This window comes from Calypte anna, chromosome 2, assembly GCF_003957555.1.
Source record: "Calypte anna isolate BGI_N300 chromosome 2, bCalAnn1_v1.p, whole genome shotgun sequence".
In the NCBI taxonomy this organism is placed as follows: Eukaryota; Metazoa; Chordata; class Aves; order Apodiformes; family Trochilidae; genus Calypte; species Calypte anna.
This window is the reverse complement of record NC_044245.1, coordinates 77,146,823-77,171,809: the sequence shown is the minus strand read 5'-3', so window position 1 is coordinate 77,171,809 and position 24,987 is coordinate 77,146,823. Positions and strand designations below refer to the sequence as shown.

The following is a 24,987-nucleotide window of genomic DNA, read 5'->3' as shown; positions in this document are numbered from 1 at the left end:
CATGAGAATAGCATGAACACGAATAGCATGAGAGCATTTAAAGGCAGTAAGTGAACCACTAAAACCAGAAAATTATTTATTTTCCTCTGGACACACTATTCCTAATACCATTAGGATACCATTGGCCCTCTTGGCCACAAGGCCACATTTCTGACCCATGAAGAATCAATCAAACCATGGTGAGCCACCCCTCCAACCCCATATTTTCAAATTTCCTTTATTTTTATTTTTTTTTTTAGCAAATGTTCCTGATCCACAGGTGGTAAGGAAGAAACAGCATTTGTATAACTAATTAAAAAAATACTGTAGTAAAAGATGCAGAAAGACAAATTGGCATAACCCTATGATTTCTAGTAATTTTTTTAAGATGCGGAGAAACAGTCAAGAGAAGAGAAATCAGGTAGAGCAAATTGTTGCTTCTGACTCTGAAACAATAACTTGTGATTATTTCAAAGAGGAAAAGTAAATTTGGTGAACTTTTCAGTTATGGTATTGAGCTCCATCTTCCTACAGTGTAACAATGAAGCAATTACTAGCCTTATACTATAAAAAAAAAACTGGTCTCATTTAGCATAAAAGATTAGTGAAGAGGGGGAAAGAAATAAACTCTTGAAGGGCTTTTTGCTTACTCTTATTAAAAATCCTGTATCAATGGACTTGTCTAATCTTGTCTGTGTAAACTTTGCTTTTATATAGCATCGTCTGTATCTGAATAGAAAAGAATGCTTGTGTGGACCACCTCTTTCCTTTCAAGGTCACAGTGTTTCTATGGAAACACATCAATTGCATGGTAAGTAATGTTAAATCTTAGCAATCAAACAGGACACTGGAATTGAAAAGAAGGGACCCCCTGAGGACTTCCACTAAGGTAGAGAACACTGATGGGAGATGCAACACAGTTTGAAAATCACCCTGCATCCCCCAGCACCCAAACAACTTGGAAGACACAGAGGGAGGTAGCAATGTGGCCTTTATAAATAGCTGAGTTACACTCCTTTTTTTTATGATTTTTTTTTTCTTGTGGCTTGGATATGGAGAAACACAGAGGGCCCGTGTGACTTAGAAAACTTCAGTGGAAATGAAACAGGAAGCCAGATCCTCTCACAGCTTGCTGATCTGTGAGCACCAGCTGAGTCTGTAGAGACTCGTTTTCTACCCTCAGGAAAAGAAGTCGGGGGAGAGGAATCCAGCTGGGGGGTATCTAGAGGGGAGATGCAGAGGCAACATTACAGAAAGGCAAATGATAACAGAGACCAGTTCACTGAGCAAGAAAAAGGGAGCAGAATTAACGACTCAAAGAGAAGTATTGGTAAGTTCATACAGCTGTGCTCTAAATGTTGGCATCTCACCAAGCTGACTATCAGCTATGGGATGCTCCTGTGCTGCAGATCATACTGCATGGGCAACTACCTTTACCTACATGTTGAAATATACCTGACCTTGGTACTAGTAATAAATGATGACAAATAGGAAAAAGGTTCCCAACTGTTAATAATAGATTAGGCAAATTGAAGAGAGAAGCTCTGCACCTAGGTTTCCTGCTTTCACTGGGTTGCTTGTTGTTGCCTTTGTCTCAGCAGACCTTTTTTGAACTCCTTTTGAGTCGTTCATGTTCTTTGGGCTATGGTTAAAATCCTGCTTCTCATCTGCAGATGGGAGTGAGAACGTGGCACTCGCTTCTGCTACTGACTTGTGGGTTTAAAGAGAGACAGTTCAAAAGTCTTCATGCTTAGTGCAGCTTTCAGTATAAGTCTTTGCTGTAATTGATATGCAGGCTATAAGCAGAGGTAGGAGCCTGCAGCTTGGAGATGCTGTGACCTGCAGAAAAACCTGGAGGTTAACACTACAGGCAAGTCCAAATGCTCCCCTAAAGGAAGAAAATATCATAAATATCCCCAAACAGTCAGAGTTTGCCATCAGCATATAACCTTGTGTAAGTATCACAAACATGTGCAAAATGCCACGGGCAAGAAGTCTGGAGGAAGAGAATCCAACTTAGGTTGCTCCCTGGAGCTCTCCCCTTGTCCCCACAGAGCTGTTGCTCACTCAGAAGTGAAGCACTGGAGGCACTACTGCAGTCTGCAGAGACACATTAAATGCATGCTTTAACTAAGCCCTTCTCTAGCTTTCCTAGATTGTTTTCCAAGATATTTCAGGGAAGTCCACAGTTTCTGAAGCTTTCTGAGCCCTTGTAGCAGCATGCTTCCCCTTTTGCAGAGTCCATGAGAGAAACCACCTTCCGGTTTGCTGCTGTTCCTCTTTTTGCTGCTGAACCTGGCTCAGACCTAGACCTTGTTTGCTCTCCTTGGGATTATCCTAATTTAAATTCAGCTGACAGGAATGGCATGCTCAGACCACTCACCAACAGAGTCTTAGTCTCCAGATCTGCCTGAGGAGGTGACTTTGCTGAGGAGGGATACCTGTCCCATCAGAGGTTTGCAAGGAGGAGCAACAATATTCTCCTCTCAAAGCCTACAAATGGGAGAAAATAATAGAGCTCTGCATAAGTGGCTCGGGGAAGAGGTCCAGGAAGAGCTTAAGGAGGAAAAAAAGGTGTATGAACAGTGTTAGTTAAAAAAATACCTCAGGAAGTTTTAAGTAAGTGATCTCTGTTATCCCAGGGCTTGTTCCCAGCCAGAACAGACAGAAGGGCACAGGCTGTAGTATAGATAGCACTCAATAAAGTGCTGAATAAATGCCCAGAGAAGAGAGCAGGGAAGTGGAAAGGAGTCACTGGTATGGAGGTTGAGCTGCAGTGTTTGTGCTGTGTTTCATCTCTCTTCCCTAATGAGTCAGCAACCAGATAAACATTAACTTTCAGGCCTGCCTGCACAAAGAAATCACCTATTAAATCCTCAGGTCTTAACACAGGTTAGGGAGGACAGAAAGAGACAAACAGATTTCACTGGAGAGCTAAACCATCAACCACCACCGGCTCTACCCTGGCCAAGGCAAAAAAGGAAGCTGGAAAGGGAAGCTGAAGCATACAATTGCTGCAGGCTCAGAAACAAATCCCAGGTACATTGGAGCTTTTGCAGGTAGATGCTGTGTGATCTGCATCCTGACAGCATCCCCCATTGGCTGCACATACAGCTACATGAAACCCAAAACTGCATGAGCAAACAGAAAGCAGCAGGTAGCCATGGAGCTGGTGCTGCACTTAGACATTTCATTTTACCAAAATGGATTTTTTTATGGAGCAATACACTGTGTGAGACAGCTGACAGCTTTAGGCTTCTTAAATCAGCTCTTTGCTCCTGCTATTCTTAGCTGGCTTTTATGCCTAAATTTTCTTTTACATGGAAAAGTGTGTTGGGTACTTCCTGAGAGTGCACTTGAGTGCTTTGCACACTGTTATTTAACAGGTTTTGTCTGGTTTGTTCCTCGCTCAAATTAACTGAGGTGGAGGGACAAACAATGTTATCCATGCCAGGCAGTGCAAATCTCTTCTCTGTTTCATGAAAAGTATTGGTTTTCTATCTTCAATCATTTTAATATCATATGTTAGTAAAAAAAAACAAAACAAAACTGAAAACAACACCAACAAGAACATACCAGTAACACAAAAAAACCAGCCAACCCTGTAAGTTTGCCCTAGCTCTGTGCTGGAGCAGACTGCTTATAACTCTTACAGAGTTACAAGATTTAAGTCTACGTCACTTGTTCAGACCATTACAATTCCCTTCTGTTTTTCCTGCAAAGTCCTTAGAGAGATGGAAAAAAATTCCTCTTTAATGTGTGATGAGGAAAGAAATTACACTGTTCTGTGCAAATTCTCTACATACAGCTGGGACAAACTGTACATAAAAGGCTGCTATAAGTGAAGGTACCTGACAAGAGTGAATTTTTTTCCAGATGCATGCACTTCATATTGTTGATTAGCGAATTAGAGAGGAAATGAACATTTAACCGTAGGAAGAAAACACAACACAACCACTTCGAAGCTCCTGAATTGTGTTTAAGTTTCACGGCTAGATTTAAGGGGGATGCTGATAGCGTTGGTCTCCATTAAGATAACTGCTGCTATAGAATTTTAACTAGCTTGAACACCAAAGCACAAATCGCACCAAACTGATGGAGAAGCTTCAGGGACTGCTGGGGAAATGGAGAGCTCCACTCGTTTCTTGGGGCTTGGGGGTGGGGGTAGCGGGGGGGCGGCCCCGCGGGATCCCCGCCCTGGGGCCGCCCCGGGCGGTGTCGGAGTCGGGGTCGCAGCCGGGGTTCCATCGCTGGGGAGAGAAGGGGGAGAGCGGCCGAGAGGGTGAGATGCCGGGGGTGGGGGGGGAAATACGGGGGACGCCGTCGCGACGAGGGTTGGGGTTTATTTGTTGCTTCTTTGGTTTTGAATTTTCTTTGCCGCTTGACTCTTTTTTGGGGCCGTTTTCCCGAAGTGGCAATACCCGGAAAGCTGCTCCACAGGAGCTCCGTGGCAGGACAGCCTGTTCTGTCCAATCTCCCCATCCCCCCCCATCTCAGCCCCTCTTCCTCTCCGCGGTGGATGCGCGGCCCGCAGCGCACCTGCCGGGGAGGGGGCTGCAGGGACCCGGTACCGGCCTGGGCTGGGTCTAGGAGGGGTGGAGGGGGGAGATGGTGTCTGGCCAGTCCTCTGGGAGGAGTTTTATCTATTTGAGATTATTTTGGGTTTTTCTTTGGGAACTTCGTTGTTTCGAGTGTTCCGCGCTGTTAGCTCTGTAGTGTACATGGAGATCGGCGTGACTTCCAAACACCAACGCGTGACATTTTCACAGCAGGTGTGTTTCTAGGGCTTTGCTATTTCTTCTGGGGTATTTGGTTGGTTGGTTGGTTTGGTTGGTTGGTTGTTGTTGCTTTTTTTGGTGTTTGTGGGTGGCTCAGACACACTGCAAATCAATGAGTCCAGAAAGGTTTGCTAAGGAAAAATTCCCAAAGGAAGAGGTTTGCTACAGCACATGGCACCTCTCCTGACACAGCAGTAAAGCTGCATCAATTTGGGGCTCCAGGGAAGCTGAAGTTCCAAACTACAAACTTGTTGAGGCCACCTTGGCCACCATTTGGAGATGGCTGTGTGTTGTCCAAGGGGGCAATCTCCAAAGAGAGATTTTATTTTTTTTTTAAAGAGGTTTTTTTAAATTGGCTTTTGTTTGTTTGTATATTCGGGGATTTTTTGTTTTGTTGTGTGGTTGGTTGGTTTGGGTTGGGTTTTTTTTACTGTGTGGTATCTGAGTTTTAATGTTGCAGACTGTCTTCTATTCCCATCTGGAAGGTGGAGGTTTAGGAAAAAGGATACCAGTAAAGAGAACATGATTCTTGGGAATACTTGGGAAGATAGACATGCACCTCTTCTGATCTGCTTGCCTGTTGCTCACAGCTCACAGTTAACCATCTCTTAAAGACACTGTCAAGTGGTCTTTTATCCTGAAGGTACCATGCCCTACCAGTTTGCTTTTCTGCTGTAGAAATCGAGAGAGGTTTCTGCTTTGGTGTTTACCGGTCCAGCTCTCATTTTGTGCTGCCTTTCATACTAAGCAACTGGTTCAGTTTTTGGAGGAGCTGTAGAAGTTGTATTCAGTTTATACTTTCATTTTCTGCAGTGAAGAAAGAGATTTCTGTGGTCTTTAAGAAGTGACTTCCAAACTAGTGTGGTGCTGGCTGCTAGGTTGCTAGCATGGGCAAGTGCAGTTGTTCCCACTTCCCATCGTTTGGCCCACTGCAGTTTCTGCAAGTGATGAAACAAAGAGGTAAAGTGTGAAACAGGAAGAAAGAAAAAAATATTTTTTTTTTCAAGGCTCAGATAGCTTCCTTGTAGTTACTGGAGTTTGCTCCGTTAAGTATTGTATTTCTTTACTGGTGGACAAATAATTTAACTGGTAATTGAAGGGGGCACCATAGAGTGGGAGGAAAAGCTGCAATTTCCCATATCTGTTCAAAATATTACTGGGGTTGTTTAAACTCTAAGTGAAGGGTGTTAGAAATGATTTTCAGGGATAAAGGCAGCTTAAAATACTGGTCAGCATTTTAAATATAAACATTGCTGTGGATAAGTATCTGAGTTTAGATATGAAATTCTGAAATTTTTTATTTTTTTTTTTTTAATTTTTTTTGGTACTGCAGGGTTTTGTTAACTGCAATAAAAGCTTTTTAATTTTCTTTAAGCCTTTGGACCAGGTTACCTGGCTAGATGGTGTAGATTTCTCATTCAACATCAGGACTTCTGTCTTCCTTAGATTTCTGTTTCTTAGATTCAGCTTCTAGGTTGAATCCTCACATCCTGTCTACCAAGAATATAACAACAAACTTTAAGGAATATTTTCAGTAATGTCTGCTGTCCGTCTTGACTGTAGTGTGTGAATATTGACTTGGCATGATTATCCAGGCAAATGAGTTTAAGATGTCAGAAATACCTCTATCCTGTACCTCCTGACCCCACACAGTTGAACCATGGGATTCATGGTGCCAAACTGTACCAGAGGAGATGGGTATGGTTTTAATTTAGTTGCTCTGGAAACATGAGGGAATAACGAGTGTTCAGGAGTCAAAAGGTTGTCTATTTGTACTGCTTTCATTACCCTTGCATAACTAAATTTGTGAGTTTTTAATTTTAATAGTATAAAGTTTATCATAAGGAGCATCTTCATTTCCTCTTGGTTTAGATTGTGAATTTTTTTTTATTTGTTTTTTTTTAATTACCATTGGGTTGCATTAATCCTGTTCTAGTAAGATATTTGTTCAGGTTTTCTGACTTCTGAAGGAGTTACAGTACTCTGTAAAGTCAAATAGTAATCTGAGTTGCTGTCTGACATCCAACCCTGAATCACTTCAGGATCTGTTTTCTGTTTTGAGGGAATTTGGGAAAGCATGGGGGACACATGGCATCCTTGCTGCGCTCCTGAGAAGGTGGTGTAGTGCTGGCACGTAGCAGTAGCAGGGAACTCAGTCCGTTTGGACACAACAAAACTGTGCATTCCTGGAAGGTTGAGAAATAGCTGTTTATTAACTAAAATTCAGTGGTTTGTGATAGAAGGGTCTCAGGATGTGTACTTCAGCTGCAGCAATATAAAAGTGGTCAATGATGGTGTCAAGAGTGGAGTTTGTAGCTGAGGATCTTGTTCTGAGGTGCTAAGAAGAGTTCAGTTTGTATATTGCAAAATTAGATATGATGGAAAGTTTTTGTGTTTGTTGTTTGGGATTTTAGAACTCATATATATATATGAGTTATATAACTCATGGTTGGGCTATCTGTTGGCTGATCATATAAAATCGTATCAAAGTTTTGCACCAGCATAAATTATGGGGAAAAAAGGAGATAGGGGGGTTTGCTGTCCCCTTCTTAAGCAGGCTCCAGTGAAGGCAAACATATAAAATACTCCAAATCTGCTGCAAGCATATTCATTAATTTTCTGATAATTTTTTTCATGTTGGCAGCATTTGTTCTCTTTGCAGCCTTAATTCTGTGTTTGTAATTTCTTCCCGTTTTTTCACTGCTAAGGAGCAACTTCATTCAGTTTTGGCATCCTCAGTATCTAGACCCTAGTGCTTGGGATTTCTCTGTATCCTGTGCTGAGGTGCTGGAAGCTCCCAACCAAGAGAGGAGGTGTAAGTCTTACTCCAGTCCCCAGGTCACCATCAGGGACAGATGCCACTTACACCAGGTACCCTTGCGGAGAGGTGTGACTAGCAAGGCAACTTGTCCTGCCCAAACATTTCCTTCAACAAAGTTTTCTGAGGAGAAGGCTATGGGCTGAGAAGAAGAGTTGTGTTGTCTTATATGAGTCACATCATTTTCAGGTGGAGGGCTAAAAATAAGGGATGGTGTGGCTGTGTATGCTCAGTCACTAGCTCTGTATGTTTTCTTGGGTAACACCCTGTCTCACATTCCTTGTCTGTAATATATTGCCAAGATTCTCCAGATTTTTTGAGTGTTTAGTATTTATATTTCCAGGGCAGGGTGGTCATGTTGTATGAATGGTGCTATGGACATGGGAAATGTGTACCTTACCATCATACTAGCACCCTGAATTGATGGGGTGGTGGGTGTGGGCCTTTGACTGTCACCAAGTGTCTGTGCAGTGATGGAACATCATGACAAGGTCCTTGACACCTGCCAGCAGGGAAAAGCTGGCAAGTTTTTAATTGCTGAGTTTGTGCAAAATCCGTCTTTCTGCAAACTTAAATGCTTGTTTCAGGACTGTCACGGCAAAGAGACACCCTGCCCATTTCCCCCAGAGCTCCATGCCATGCATGTGCCCACACATTTGTCTGGCAGCTCCCTGTTCGCTGTTTCCTCAGTTGTGGTTTTGTTTCCAGTCACTTCATGTGCACAGATTTCATCTGTGACATGCTTGCTGAAGGCAGAGGCCTTAAATTTAGGGAATTTCATATCATTGTTTATCTTTAAAAGTGATGCTGTCTTCCAAGATTAGAAACTGCCCAGTGTTTAATTTCCTTTAGCTTGCAAGTGAAATTAAGTGGTGCCTCTGCCAAGTGCCAGCCCCTTGAGAAGAGCTTGATATGGAGGGTCACACTTGACCAGATTTCACAGAGCTGCCCAATATATGTAGACTTTGCCACAAACTGTCCAGTTTTTAGGCCATTCATGCAAATACAGAGTGAGGGAACTGTGCTCTTTTGGTGAATGAGAACAATGTACAGAGCACTTCACTTGAAGGTTGACCTTATAGTGACTGTCCAGTATCTACAAGAAAGCTGGGGTAGGCCTTTTTGCATGGGTGAGTAGGAATAGGACCAGGGGAAATGTTTTCAAACTTGAGGGGATATTTAGGCTAGACATTAGGAAAACATTCTTTCCTGTGAAGGTGGTGAGACACTGGCATAGGTTGCCCAAGGAAGCTGTGGCTGCCCCCTCCCTGGCAGTGTTCAAGGGCAGGTTGGATGGGGCCTTGAGCAACCATTCTATGATTCTGTGATTCTCTTGGCATCCTACATACATTGTCTGTAACAATATCAAAATGTGCATCACATTTCTATGGAATTTTTATATTAATTATGACAATCATCACACTGAATGACAGCAACTGCAATTTCAGTTATCTCAATGCAGCCAGTTATACCTTTTGACCTGCCTTTTTTTTTTTTTTTTTTTTGAGATTTTAGGTAAGACGTATACAGCAATGCTCTCAAAAAATGGTAAAGTTCTGTGTGTGAGCTAAGAAGCAAACACCAGATTGAAACTTACCCTTTAAAAGATGAAGAGAGAGCAGGTTTTAAACACTCAAGCTGTTTCCATTCTAATAGCATGGAATAGCTTGGCAGAATAAAGCTGAAGTTTTGACTTCCATCAGGCTTGGTGTTTAGAGGCAGGGGAAGTGAGATCTAATTGGTTTCATTTGCATTCAGAATTATGGCTTCAGTATTTTGCTTTGGGTTGTATCGCCTTTCCTTTGTGTTTCTAATCTGTGTTGGAAAGAGAGGGAGAGAGACAAGTATAGTTCTCAAGAGAACAAATTATACATCCAGAATAACCTGTGCACGTGTCTGGCGTGAGAGCAGAGGCCTTGTGAAATGACATACTGACTGGACGTGATTATTAATCCTAAAAAATGTGATTCTTAATTATAAATTATTTGTGATTATTAATCTATGTGAAAAATACACAACCCTGCCTGGCACTTTGTTGTGCACAGAGTCTGGTACATTTTTGGAGAGGGCTGTGCTCTGAAGACAGATGTAAAATGTGTGTTGTGAGGGACCCTGTACAGAGATGGAAATGACAAGCTAGATAGAGGCAACATGATAAGAGGCGGCTGGTTTTCATAGCAGCCTTTAAAAGACCCTGATTACAGCTGTAAACATGGCCTGAAAGAATTAACAGCAAGGATTGATGCTGCTTAGACCATAAACAAGCTCAGATGAGTTGATGTTTGGTTTTTTTCTTATTGTCATGGGTTTTCCAGACTATCACTTGGGTAACTGTTTATTGACAGGTAGAAACTAAAACCAGCCTTGGACTGTCCTGCAGTGCATGCCTACCAATCAGCTGGCATTTCTTGCTGTTTTCTCCTCTGAGATACAGCACTTCATCTGAGGACACCACAAGACATCAAATCCATGTTCAGGAATGAGCCCACCAGTGACAACCAAGAGGCTGGGGACTAACTCAAGCCCATCCATAGGGTGTTTTGTGCCAGGAGTGCTGCTGGTGGAGTCCAATAAGCAGTTTGTGTTCCTCTGTGCTGCTTGCATCAAGATCTCAGCATGGGTTTCTGTTGATGTTCCCTATTGGTCCATCCAGGTATTATCCCCCCTGCTCGGGTGCATTTGGAGCTTCTCTGCTTTGCCACCTGCATCCCTTTCCCAGTGCTTGTGGCCACTGTTTTGAGTAGTGTTGGAGTCACAAAGCCCACCAGACCCTTCCTGTGGAGCAGTGGGCAGCAGGATCAAGAGGATCCTTTACTCCTCCTGGGTGGCAGAGCCTGTGAATTGCTTTTGTAAAGGTAACTCTTCTAGAATATATTTTAGATAAGCACACGATGGGTAAGAACACATCATACTTGTTGCTACAGAATAGGAATACATAAAGGTCAGAATTGGATGGGTACATTTACAATAGTAGTTCAGGTCATATTGATGATCAGGGAGACCAAAGGAGGCTGCCACCTTTCTACTCTATTTATCCTGAAAGAACTTTGCAGAAAGGTGATAAGGGCTGGGAGAGCACCTGTGAGCTCTGTGCAGGGCAGCTGTGCAAATAAAGCATTTCACCCAAGTGATGAGGCTCAGTGCTACCAAAACTGTTCTGTTTTCTAGACAATTTCATGATTCTGATTACAGTTTGGAGCTGGAATTCTGTTGTTTTTTTGGACTAGAAGTTGAAAACTGATCAGCAGACATGGTAGGACTTTTGATAAGTGGCTGATGATTACCATCTTTGCCTGTAAATAGTTCTCCTTTTCTTTCTTATAACAAGTAGAGATCTTCATGTCCTGTTGCTATGTTAGAAAAGCTGAAGAAGGTTTGCTTAATAAATTGAAAAGGCAGGGTTTCGTAATGAAATAGTTATTGAATTAAGCAGTGCTTCCCACGTACCGTGTTTGATTCTTGATCAGTTCTCAGTAGTTTTTCTTTTTTATTTGGCATGGTACTGATAAACTGGGAAATGGAAGACTCTGTAATCACTTGGTACTACCTGAAGCAGCACTTTTCACTCTTCTTAGCTGTTCTGGGGTGTAATCTGTTGCAGGTGCTGGATTTTTATAATTAGTATCTCTATATCTCTCCCTTGGCTCAGTCATCTGAGATGGATGTTCACATGTGTGCAGCTGTGCATGATGCTGATGCATGCTCTATAAGGAGAACTTTGATCTCCCTTAAAAGAGGGGCTTAGCCTACTTTATAACATGCCTAAGTAGTAGTGCTACATAGTCTGGAAAGATATGATGTGCAGCTGTAAAGACAGTTCTGTGAGGACACATAGGATGCAGGCAGAATTGGACCTCCATGACAAGCCTTGCATCTCCCACTTAAGGGTTCTCTCCTCCTAGCTTTGGGTCCAAGAGAGGAAGGAGAAAAAGGGGTATAGGTGGCCAGCAGGAAGGCTGAAAGCAGAGGGATCCCAAATTCTGTCTCCGTCTCTGAAGGAGGGGCATACCTGTTTTTCAGGAACTAGGAACTGAGTGTTGAGTGATGAGCGTATGAAACTCTGGTCACTTTACTATAAAAAGTACTGTATGTCTTGCTTTCATAGAATCAGCATGGTTAGAAAGGACAGTACCATAAGGACTATGAAGAGGAATGTCCTGAAAAGAAGCCACACGGTCAGCCTTAAGTTTTGGAAGATGTTTTATTTATATATATATATATATATATATATATATATATATATTTTATTTATTTATAGCCTTGTTAGAGGAAACAATGGGAAAAAAGAAATAAAAAAACATTAAAAAATATAGAAAAAAATTTAAAAATAGGAAAAAAAAAGGAAAAAAAAAGAAGAAAAAAAAAAGGTGAATATGCCATCACACACTTGGAATATTGGATCGTGCTTCAGTGCTTTGTATAGCACTGCCAGTTCCCAAGCTGAGCTTTTATATTTTGCACTTCATCAGTTATGCATTTTTAAGGTGGCAGCCTCCAAAAAAGTTGCAAGGAAGTCAAATGGTCAAATGTGGGGCAGATCATCTAGAGAATCATCTTGAGTTGCATGTGAAAGCAGTAGATACTGCTGATGTCTCTTATTTTTTTTTCCTTGGCCTTTTTTCTTGGGTTTGGTTTGAGGTTTGTTTTTTTTTTTCTCTTCCTCTGCCTGTCTCCCCTGCTGACTTTGTGGGGGAGTAAAAGCTTAAGGTTTGGCACTAGCAGGATTTTCATGATGTGGCATGAAAAGAAACTGCAGAGTATTACTTGCATTGTAAAATGAACACTGCTATCAGCTCCTACTTCAGTGCTGTTCAGCCTCAGTCACATTGAATTTCTGCTTGAAGCTGTGTTAGAAGTCTCAGGGTTGCAATCTTCTGTGTGGCTGAAGATTGATTCAGGTCTCCCTGTCCTGTACATGGTGATGCTTGTGGTCCCTCTGCAAAGAGTTGTGAGCCCTGCAGCTGGCTGCAGCACCCACAGGTTTGCTGTTAGCATCTCTTGAGGAACCAGATGAATTGTGTCCATACCACAGGGAAGAGATTGGGTTTAAAAATCTGTGGGTTTTTTTTTACTCCTCTGCCACTGTGTTATTAATTTAAATTGCTCTTCAGTTTCTGAAGAATATCGGAGGGGGCAGGGAGGGGGTGGAATGCTCTATTTTAAACTCTTCTAAAACTCATGTCTTGTTCATTATGTGTTTTCACAAGTGGCACTTCGTGATCTAACTGCCCCTTTCAAATGTCATTTACTTGAATAAAAATGTGCATTTCTAAGTGTGACATAAGCCCTGAATGTGTTTTAGCTATAAACTCGTTTGAGCAGCAGCTATCCCATGGCAGTTCGTAAGGTCTATGAAGTCCAGGGTGTGCTGTAATACCAGTGTAGCAAAAATACTACAAATCACTTGTTTACAGGTTTTCCCATGTCCTATTCAGCTTTTTTATTATGGAAACGACTACTTATAAATCCCCCTAAATTAAAAAAATGGATTAACTATATTAGAACTTCTCATGTTCTCTTCTATTAATTTGTGGCTTTGTTTGAAACCAGTGCTTCCCAGCGCTGCCTGAAGAATGGTTTCTCCTCCACCTGTTAATCATGTGCCTTGAAAAGGGGGGTTGTGGGATCCCAGGTTTTTGTAGGATCAGCAGGTTTTTCTAGGATTAATACCATTACAAGCTTTGTTAAAAGACTGATTGAGTCAACTTAAGAGCTCATGCTGTTGCAAAAATATCATCTTTTTGCCAGTAAAAAGGGTCAGGTAAGAAATTTTGCATTCACTTGTATTCCTGGTATTTAATAAAGTAAATAATGTCATGTGAGCAGATGGACCAGCTCTCACTTCTTAGAGTCCCAGTGTGTTTGGAATCAGAAGACAGATCATACAGTCATTTTAAGTAATGAAAGTCTGCTGCATCTTCCCTCCAGTGTTGTACGTTTAAACTGCAGTTGGCAAATTCTGTTTGTGCCATCATTGGTTTTCATACAAGACTGTGACAGTACAAATCCAGAATACCCATTGATTCATGGGCTGGACCACTTCAGGTTCTGTTCTGATTAACAGAAAGTTCAGTTACTTACAGTCTGCCAAGGCTTTTTCAATGCTGATGCCTTTATCCTAGAGCAGAGAAAAAAATTGCAGGGGTTTGATTCTGCCAGGACTATTGTCTGTTATTAATTTTCAGTTGTTCTCTAGGAAGCAAATCGGGTACCTACTAAAAATGTGCCTATTGGTATCTGTCAGCAGTAAAGGCGTGTGTGTGTTCTGTAAGTGGGACTGTCCCAGTGTTTCCATGAGCTATGCTATTTTCCAGCCCTACAGCTGACATTTTGCTGTTTGCTACTTGGTATCAGAACTAAATATTTCCTGCAGCTTAAGATTTTTTGTCTTTTTGGTTGCACGGGATGTTTTTTTCTACTCAGCATGTGCAGGTACAACCCCCAGTATGTCCATGTTAATTCATCATGAATAGAAGTTGACAGATGTCCTGCCCATCATTTTGTTTTCATACAATGAAAACATTGTTCACAGCAAGATGAGTTTTGTGTAAATAGAAACTAGCACCCCAAAAGCTTCTCCAGTTAATTCTTTAAAGTTTGTTAATACCTTTTCATTTGCAGCTCTGGATCTGCCTTGTGTTCACGTGAGAGACAAAGTCTGGGTCTTGCCTCTGAACAACTTGTATATGAAATATTCTAATAAAACTTGTTCAAACAACAGAACGTTGGAAAAGGCCAAATATCGGCACTGCTCTGTGTATATGCAACAGTGCTTGTAAAAATGTATGTGTAACTGTTTACCTTGTTGCCAAGGTTGGGATTCATAATACAACCCTACAACTGGTCCACAGTGTATGGGCTTAAGCTCCTTGGAAAACTTAAGCCCCTCATAAATTTCCTGTTAAAGCCAGGAGGGCAAAAGTTCAACTGACATAAAACTATACTGAATGAGTAATTTCCTTCGTAGACTCTCTGGAGAAAGATCTTTACAGCCTTCTCTGGGGATGCCTTTATAAGAAGTTGAGTTATCTTAAAGTTTTTTATGAAATCAATAATAATAGAGCAGCTCTTGATTATAAACTCTGGGAATTTCCTATAGTAAAATTTCAGTCAGAAGACAAGTTTCTCATTTAGGAAACAGACACTGCCTTTGCCCTCTCTCAATTCTAGGTTTGTTTTTTTTTTTAATCAACAAAACACAACCAAAACCTTCCCTAACCCTGCCTGTTGTGCAAAGAGAGCAACCTCAGTGTGTCCTGGTTTATGTCTGTGAAGAGCAGTATGAGCACACTCCTTTTGTGATAGAGTCCTTCTGAGCTTTCTGGCAAATCCCTGGGGAGAAGCTTTCTCCTGAGTTTTGAATTGAACCTAAACTTGCCCACGTTGAGGCAGGAACATTCTTTTAATTATCCTGGCAGCCATTTGATGCCTAGTCAGCTAATACTACTTTATACAGTCCATTTGCAGACTGCAGCTCCCAGGGACCTCTGGTCTTTACAACCTTGACTTAATAGCAAAGTAATGAGAGTACAGGTTCAGCATGTCCTGCAGGAAAAAAATTGTTTTTATTCAAGAGCTGTTTTGATATCAGTCTTGTGTAAAGAAGGCTATGTATCTAGCTTACACTGTGTGGAAGGAAGCTTGGGAATGTGAACCACATCCACACAAAGCCCCATGAAACAGATATGAAAAATTAGATACATAAAACATATAAATACATAAAGTTTATTTTAAAATGCCATGCTTTTTACATTTCATGGTTTTTATTTTATTTGGAGAGATACTGTACTTAGGTGATTTTTCTTTTTGTAATAAACCAAATAGAAACAATTATTGCAAGATAGTGACAAGATTTTTTTCTTCTCTCTTTTTGTCCCTGTCATAGGAAGGCATGAGGTACGGTCCTGGAAAACAGCTGCCAAGCAGTCCTTCTGTCTCATGTGTCAAAAAGTGAAAGAGCAGCTAACACTAAGCATGTCTTTCCTCCTTACTGTTTTTTGGTATTGCAAGAGGCTGTACAGCTTTTTAGCACAGCTACTGAAACGGTAGGTTTTTATTATGCAGGCTTTAAATAAATGTTTCAGTAAACATTGGTCTTTGTGAGCTTCGCTTTGACACCTGTTTTGTCATTTGGATTTCAGGTGGAGCAATTACCTTCAGAGAAAACTCTTAAGTAAACTTTTTGTTGTCATTCTGTATTCCTCACCCCACCCCCCACCCCTGCCCTTCAAGTGCAGAACAGCAGAATGTAATTCACCTGTGAACTAATCTCGATTTAGGGAATATCAGTGTGCTGACAGAAGTTGATCTACTGGATTATAGTGCAAGAGAATGGAAAGGAGAAACAAAGCAAGCCAAACACATGAGGGAGGTAAGAGTGAAATTTTAATCTCTGCATGAGAAGGGTGAGAAGAAATACCTAGGAAAGGGATAGCACTCCCTGGAGCCTGAAACACTGGCTGGCTAACAGAAGAGCAAGAGGGACAGCATGAAAATGGGTCTAAATAAAGACTGCAGCAGAGCAGATCAAAATGTAGATTGGATTTTAGTCACGCATCTTCTCTGTATCACTGCTTCCCTGTAGCACTGATAACCTGTGCAGTGGCTTTAAGAGGACAAATCATCTCCGGCGCTGCTGCCCAAATAAGTTGGTCTTAGGTGCTGTCTCTTGGTCAGCCTTTGATTCAAGGTCAAAACTGATTCTGGGGAGGAATGAAGCAACACACATTTATCTGCTGAGCTCTCTAGGTCCGTGTGACAGCAGCTCTCCCAGCAGCTGCCTCTGGCTGGCTCCATCAGCTGCAGCTGGGGACAGGAGCTCACCTCTGACCTCTGCCAGGTTTGTCTGGGGCCCAGCAGGCATGGAATGGACATGCTGGATGGTGGCCATGCTCTGCCTTCATACAGCACCCATCTGCTCCTGCTCTGTGCCCCAGGGATGCTCCCCCCAGCCCAGGCACTTCTGCACCAGCATTTTCCCCTGCCTGCGGGGCAGTGAGCAGGGCACACACAGTTCAACTGCACCCCACAGCTCCTGTGGCCTCATACCACCAGTGGCCAGGGCTAACAAGCTACTAGTCCCACACTTCATGTTACCAGTCAGCTGCAGACAGCCCTGGGATGCCTGTGGAGGTGTCAGCTTCTGCTGCTTGAAGGCACTAGCTAGTCCCTGGTACTGCTCTTTTCCAGGTTTTTTTCTTGTTTGTTTGGGTTTTTTTTGGTTTCGTTGGGTTTTTTGTTGGTGGTGGGTTATTTTGTTTGTTTTCCCTATGTTTTTATTTCATGCTGTTTTCTTTGTGGAGTTCTTTTATTTTATTCCTCTTGTATCTTTGAGATTCTAGCTGTGAGCATCTTAATTATTATACTTCTCCTAGGGTTTTTATTTTTCTTACCGTACATAATTTTAGCTGAAATAATTTCTCCCAGCTTAGTAAGCTTTCTTCGTAACTGTGGCTCAAGGTGACACTGTTGTGCTGCAGTGAACTTTGGATCATGAACAGCTGAACTTCTCAGCCAAGGACCTACTAAATTCATGGCTCACCTATGCTTTTGTCTTTGAGAAGCAGAAAAGGCCTTGACTATGTCAGCTTTGCTCAGGAATTACTGACATATCCCTGTATTACCAACACAGTTTCCAGTATAAATCCAAAACACAGCCCCATACTAGCTACCATGAAGAAAATTAGCTCCATCCCAGACAAAACCAGCACAGGGAGTTAGGAGGAAAAAGAAGGTTCAGAAAGTTCAGAAAGCTGGTGTCATATCCAAATGATGAGCAGAGAACACATTCGACTTTGCTAGGTGAAATGAAGGAGCACAGCAATGCCAGAAGTGCCCAGAACACTACACAACAAGGTCAGAAGTGATTTGGAGGAAGTAACAAATAACAAAAGACAGCAGAACTTTTGATAAATTTGCACACATACTGGGAAACAAGCATTTCAGAAAATCTATGAGCCTGCTTGGTGATCAGAGCTGAAAAGCAGACAAATCAGGGCAGTCTAGTGGATGGCTACTTGGAGTTTAAGTAGAGGTTATCACAGTGGAGAGTAGGTTTTTAAGAGACTGATGTGGCACTCAGTGCCATGGTCTGGTAATCACAGCGGAATTAGATCAAGGGTTGGACTTGATGATCTCAGAGGTCTTTTCCAACCTGGCTGATTTGGTGATTCTGTGATTTTAGAATGAAGTCTCAAGAGATCCCGCATCAGGCTAACATCTTGCTGTCCTCAAAAGAGGCAGTTCCTCACTTGTCTCTCCCTTTTGCTCACCTCATTCTAGCTAAAGCCAGAGGAAGAATCCTTCAGTGCTGGCTCACCAAGGTGGTGAGCTGATGGGTGCCTGAGCTTGCAGAAGCATCAGGAAGCTCCCCCAGCAGGAGGGATTGAACAGGCTTATGATTATCACAGCCAATGTAAAGGAAGAGTAGAGGAGACTGCAGCCAGGTGGTGTTGGGATGGGGTAAGGAAGCTGCTGAGGTGACAGAGGAGCAGGAATTGAGACCCCCTTTCTGCTCTCTTCAGGAAGCAAACTCATTGTAGAGTCCTCTTTCTAGGTTAATTCCCTGCCAGTTTATCAATCTGAACTGTCTTGCTCAGTTGAGACCCAGAGATAATGCAGATGAAGTACAAGTGGTGCGTAGCTGAAGAAAAGGCCATCTGCCTTCAGCACAGAGCTGCCAGGGCTGCTCAGCCAGAGGGCACCATTGCACGAGGGGTTCCAGTCAGTGTAAGGAGATGCTTCTGCCAAGAGGAGTTTTCCCCACAAGCCTGTTCCTTCCCTTTTGCTGCTACACCCCCTGTGTCAGCACAAGTTGTGAAGTGATTGGGATCAAAGCTATTACTGCAAAGACATCTTTGCAGACCTCTTCTGCTTTTTTTGACCATGTGAATGTTTACACTTGAGGCCTTGTGCAGCCTGGTCTAGTGGGAAGTGTCCCTGCCCATGCAGGGGAGTTTGATCTTGATTATCTCTAAGGTCCTTTCCAGCCCTCACCATTCTATGATTCTGTGATACACTAGCGACAGTGCAGAGAGTGGAGCAAGTCACTGGGTTTGGAGAGAGTGCAGAACCATTCTTAGGGGGAAGTGCCAGTTTAAGGTGTTTACAAAAACTATGGTGTTAGAACAACTTTGTGTATGTGAAAAAAAATATTCTTTCCCCCTAGCCCCCTCTTATGAGTAGTTTGGAACTGGACACCAACATGGTCTGAGATTTAAAACATTTATTGGTAAATATTTTTGGTTCTTTTCTAGGCATATGATGCATTGGCTTGGACCTATCATGTGAAATATCTGCGACAAGTCAAGAAGGACAACTATTGTGTTCTGAGAGCAGTGCTTTTTCAGATATTCAGCCAAGGCATTCCTTTTCCATCATGGATGAAGGAGAGAGATATATTAAAGGTAAAATTCGTTTCCTAAATTACTGTGATTTAGGTGACTTTGCATAACTTTGAATAACTGCTGCTTGTGGGGACTTGTGTGTGAAATAGAAAATGTCTATAGTCCTAAAGACCTAATGCTGGATGTATCCAGCTTTCCAGAGTGTTGGTTACGTGCTTTGCTGAGACCCTATTCTCTTCTTTTTTTTTTTTTTTTTTTTTTTTTTTTTTTTTTTTTTTTTGGCTGGCCCTATTTTGAAAGTTTCTTAAGGACTTGGCAGTCAAATGAATCTTCATTCTTGACAATTGAAGTTCTGAAGCCTGTTTATAATTTTTCTTTGAAATGTACAACCAGAAGATAGAATCATATCATAAATTAAAATGTGTGTAGACAAGTTTATATAACTTTACATTCTACTTCTTGTAATGGTTATGATCTCTACCTAATTAGTTTTTGGTTTTGGCTTTTTTTCCCCCAGCTCCCTGAAAAGCTCTTGTATGCTCAAGGCTGCAACTGGATTCAGCAATATAGTTTTGGGCCAGAAAGATACACAGGTCCCAATGTCTTTGGTAAACTGCGCAAATGTATGGAGACATTAAAGACCAATGTGAGTATTTAGGGGACGGTTGTGGGGTATAAAATCACCAAGAAGTGGGTTGAGACCAATTTAGAGAACTGCTTCTAAGGCAGTCAGCCTTCCTCCCACTTTCAGGGAGCTGAGCAACTGATCAGGCTACCACCTCTCCTGCAGGGGATTTCTGGTTTTGGGGTCCTCCTGAAGGTTTAGGAAGAGCTTCCAACAGCTCTTACTGTGTGGCTAGTTGCCCTGCTGCCAGGTGGCTCCTGCAGTACCTCATCGTTTTGATTAAAGATAACACCATGCTGGATGAGATCTTCCTGTGTTCTCTCTCCAAATGTGAGAGAACAAAAAAGCAGTGCATTTCCTAATCAAACAATTGTCTTTCCTTTGCTCCTCTCTCCATGAAACATTGTACTTAGCTAATTTTACTATAATTTCTCTCTGTAACCTGAAGCACCTGGTTACAAAGACATGTCAGCCTCACCCACCCCCTCTGCTCAGTATATCCTGATTGCATATATTCCCAATCAGGAGTGTATCTTTTATTTACATATTTAAAATTTGGGGAGCTGTAGTAGCCGTAGAGCCTTCTGAAACAGAGATAAAAAATCAGCTTGACAAGACTTTGCACCTTCCTTGCGTTCCTCTGGGCTTTCTGCGTGTTTGCAGAAGTGTGAGCTCGGGACTGTTCCTATTTGCTTTGTCACAGGTTGTCCCCAGCACACCACCACCCACTCCTCCCCATCTTCCTGTGGCCAGGAGTTTGTTTTGTGTGCTCTCCTGAGTCACAGTCACCAAGTAGATACTGGGTTTTGCTGGACTACAGGGTTTTGGCCAGCTGTAGGTTGAAACCTGTTTCTGAAGGCATCTATTATCCGCTATATCAGATCTTAAACTGTCATTTTTAATTCTGCAATACACTTTATGGTTCTGGGATGTCTCACCACAGTCACAACAGGTTATTGTGCTGGAATGCATTTAGGTTAGTTTTTTGTGGCCCTATATATGCAAGCCACAACTCTGTAGTTTTAAACCTTATTATCGGTGACAGTAATTGTTATTTAAAGGAAAACAAGAAACCACAAACAGACTTATTTAACTCTAGAAATGAAGCATTAGTAATAAAAAGAGTGCATTAAAATAGAGATCTGGTCCTTGTCCCTTGCCCACAACCTTGCTGTGCTACAGTGACAGCTGCCTGTGCTCTTGAGTTGTGCCTGGTAGTTCTTGCCTGCAGTTACCATTTTGTTCTGGTCACTCTTTGCATTTGCAAGTGTAGGGTTGTTAGGCTTTTATTTTTATCTTCTAATTTTTTTATAAGTTGATGTTAGTCTCTTAGTACAAAGCATTTAAACTGGGTGTTTGTACAGAGAAAAGTTTCGAGCCAGTGCGGTGAACAAATCCATACAATGAACAAGCTGTTGCAGAGCAGCTGTATGATGCCTTACAATATTCACAGAATCACAGAATGGTTTGGGTTGGAAGGGACCTTAAAGATCATTTAATTCTAACTCCCCCTGCATGGGCAGGGATACCACATGTGTCCCCAGGGTCTTACTAAACCAGGTTGCTCAAAGCCTCATCCAACCAGGCCTTGAACACTTGTAGGGATGTGGCATTCACATTCTCCCTGAGCAACCTCTTCCAGAATGTTACTGGGCATGAGGTGTAGCTCCCAACTTAGTCTTATTTTTATAAAGTTGCTGTTTGGCCAGTGAGATGGATTTTTGCCAGTTTTCACTAGCAGGTTTCTCTGCTGCCTTTGCCAGATTCATCATTTTTTTGGCTGCTGCCTGCAGATGCTGTTATGCCTGAGCTGTGTTGGTTAATAGGTACATTACACTTAGGACAGGCTTTTCACTTAAGTGGTAGAGGTCCTCTAGCAAAGGGACATTAGTGGTTCATAGTCTTGGTCGCATTTTCAGTCTGTAAGGAAACTCTTCATGAATGCATGGGGTGATGGGTAATCTGTGTCTTCATTTAGTATTCATGGCTAAATTAGATTTTATTTTTTTTGTCTGCAATTCACAGTTTATCGCCACTTCAACATACAAGTGATACAAGCACAGAATTAACTGAAATTCATTTGAATCCCAGTCATTGAGCATCATTGTACAGATTAGTAATTGTTCCTGTTTTGGAATATTTCATATTAAATAGAATTCCTAATAATGTGATTAATATTCTTCTGTGTGCTTTCCAGTGGATTGAACTAAGTGCTACTAAAAATCCTGAAGAAAGAGGAAACATATGTGATATGCTCTTTTCTGATGAGACCAAGGAACACAAACTGTATGAGGCCATAAAATTCATCATGCTCTATGAAGTTGTTGAAGCCTGTGAGCAAATAAAGAATAGGGAAGAACCCATACACAACCTTTTTAGCCTTCTTCTTGCTCGCGATTCGTCGTCTGACCCCTTGAGTTTCATGATGAATCATCTGAACTCTATAGGCGACTCTATGTACCTAGATCAGGTAATGATATCAACGAAAAATAAATCACAAAAATTATTCCATATCTGACATGACTAAGTGAATATATAGTATGTCATCTGAGATAGCTGATACATTTTTTTTACTTTGGGATGTGGGGAAGTGAACTGAGGACAGGCATTTATCTTCCAGGAAAAAAATCTGCAGTAAAGCTCTACTACAGAGTGCAGTTTGTTTGCTGGGCCAGAAATAAATGCTCAAGTTATCAGTGAGACCACGTTTAGAGCAAGAATACCTTTGATGTGTAAATTAATCCTAGATTATGCGGATTTAACTTGCTGTTTTGCTTTTCCTATCTCTTCCACAATGCCAAACCTTCTATCATCACTATTTCTCCCCTCACCTTGATTCCCATTAGATCTAGTGTCTGCTAAGAGCAGGTAATGAGAACTCCATTAATTGTTCATTGTTATATGTTAAAGATTTTTTTTTTCAATTTTATATTTAGCAAGGGATAAAATACTGACATGTAAGCTCTGTACTAACACTCTGCAAAGATTCTCACTTTCCAATGGGTGAATTTGTTTTTTTTTAATAATCAGTTTCAGTTTTCAAGTCAAGTGATGCTGCAGTCACCTTCAGGACAATTTTGATCTTAACTGAATACGTTCTGCTCTGTCTTTCTGTGCCCAAGGATATGAGCAAAGCATTTTTCCAGATTAAGCAACCCATTGCAGAAAGTGTCAATGCAGATGCCATCTCTTGAAGTTTCACATACATGAAGTACAAAGAAACTTTTTCCTTTTACTACTACATTTCTCTCATGTAGCAAGTGATCACAAGGTGGCAGGCTTTCCATTTTTCAAGCTGTATCAGTCTTTTAATAATAGCTAGTCCCTTCCTCCTCCCAACTAAGATGCGTTAGCTGGTTTTGGGAGCAGCTTCTATATTGCATCAGGTAAAAGAGAGATGTTTCCAAAGTTCCAGGTGCTAACCAGAATATCTTTTAAATGCAAAAAAACCCAAAACAGTGGAAGGACTATTGGAGCATTGAGAATACCCTTGATCATTTAGTTTTCTTACTTCACTTACAAAAGGGCACCTTTTATTCTTTTTCTACTGTTTTGAAGCCTTAGTTTGGGTTATGTTCAGGTCAGGTTTGTAAGTCTAGAAATGCATGTCTTACATATGTCTTTCATCTCTAGGTTGAACTGCTTCTTCTTGGATATGTACTTGAAGTAAAAATAAGAGTTTACAGACTGCATAGGTTTGATACTGAGGAATTCCAAGTAAGCTACCCAGATGGATACCGAAGGGAATGGAATGAAATTTCTCTCCTGACTGAGGATGACCACTACTATCACATCCCCATTTTCAGAACATGAAAGAACAATGACTTTTTTCCTTTGTATAATTCAGTGAGTTACCAGTTCCAGTGAATTAGGTTTCTAATTGGCAGCAGTAAGATTTTGAGAATGCTTGTTAATGATTACAGAATTATTTATGGGCTTATTGTGCCAATGTGTTGCTTTCCCATTACAGCTCAATTCACAGCCAGTCAGCCATTATAAAATACATGAAATATTCTGCTATACTGTCTGGGGGTTGTCAGACAAAAAAGATTGGAGTGCATGACAAAGCAGGCAAAGGCAATGCTGGGTTTTCCATTGTTAGTCTAAGGGTTAACTCTGACATCTCTGGATGTGTTAAACTCAAAGTTCCTAAAGCAACTACTGTGTTTCCCTCTTCTGTCTGTAGCTAGGGAGGATGAATCATAAAGCAAGCAACTCCCAGGATCCCACTATCCATACTCTAGGCTATTAAACTTGCATTGACTTTGAGGTATACCTAAGATGAGAGGATGTAAACTGAGGCCTCTGGGTAGCTGCCTCTCCTCACAGGCATCCATTGCTGGAACACCTCCCTCCAGGAACAGGCAGAGCAAGCAGCTGCAGGCTGTACTTAGACATGTGCTGGTGTCTGAAGGTAAAGAAATTGTTATACAGGGGGAAAAAAAAATAACACACACACACACAAGAATACTGTGCCAGATGAATGGAAGATCTACTTTATAGCAAAGGAAAGTACACAGGCTTTTCCAAACCTAAAAAGGGCAATATTGATTAGTAAGTAAAAAAGGATAGAGTTCAACCCAGTAGTTACCAATGTTTTTTGTCAAATTTTAAATCCTTTGAAGGCTGATTTCAACACTACCTGCCAAGAGGCATCAAGATTTGCTTTGCAGTTCATCTGAGAAAGCTGTGCACAGAATACATTCACAAACACTGCCTTTTCAGAAACCACCCATTTTCAATGCATTATGTGCATTTAGCAGTGTGTGTATCCTCTGTGTATGTATTAAAAACTTTCCATAAGATTGGTATCTTTAGTTTAGGCCTCAATGTTCAAAGAAGCCTGTCCAGGACAACTAAATGAGATTAACTTTATTAGATGGAACATTTTGCCCTGTTCTATTTTCTAAAAGAATGTTTTGATTCTTTCTAAATTGAAGGATGTTAATTTGAACAAATATTAACATGATACACCAGATTGTGGAAAATATTTGTAAAAAGCTTACAATCGCATAAGTTTGCAATTATATTGAAAAAAGCAGAGATTTATTGAGAAGCAAAGCCTTGCCTTTCTGTAGGCTAGAGCTATGAGGACTGGCTGGTTTGGTTTCAACTCCTGCAGGAGAAAAAATACAAGGTGGTAACAAAAATGTGAACAGGGCCTGGAAGATCTAAAGCAGATGCATGAGGTAACTAAATGGTAATGCTTGGACTGCAAAGAGACTGTTAAGTTCCTTTGTGTAAAGGAAAGCAATTTTATCCCTTACAGTCCTTTTATCTGTATGTTTTGTATATATATTTATAAACACAACCACCTGACTTCTGTATCATAGCAGTTGTGTTTCCTGAAAGTTTTTTGGGGTCAGTTTTGTTCAGTAATTTGTAGCTTTTAACTAAGAAGGCTTAATACCTATAATAATTTCATCTCATAAAAGCCTGCAT

At 41.4% G+C, this 24,987-nt stretch overlaps 1 protein-coding gene across 1 annotated transcript; it reads left to right on the top strand.

Annotated features, from left to right (window-relative positions):
- The first annotated feature begins 1,159 nt into the window (after nucleotides 1–1,159).
- Nucleotides 1,160–24,987, top strand: OTULINL (OTU deubiquitinase with linear linkage specificity like). The gene is made up of 8 exons (XM_008497981.2): nucleotides 1,160–1,309; nucleotides 15,461–15,620; nucleotides 15,717–15,748; nucleotides 15,855–15,946; nucleotides 18,831–18,980; nucleotides 19,438–19,566; nucleotides 21,743–22,015; nucleotides 23,179–24,987. Exons 1-8 carry the CDS (start codon nucleotides 1,213–1,215, stop codon nucleotides 23,356–23,358), a joined length of 1,113 nt encoding a protein of 370 aa, XP_008496203.2. The 5' UTR covers nucleotides 1,160–1,212; the 3' UTR covers nucleotides 23,359–24,987.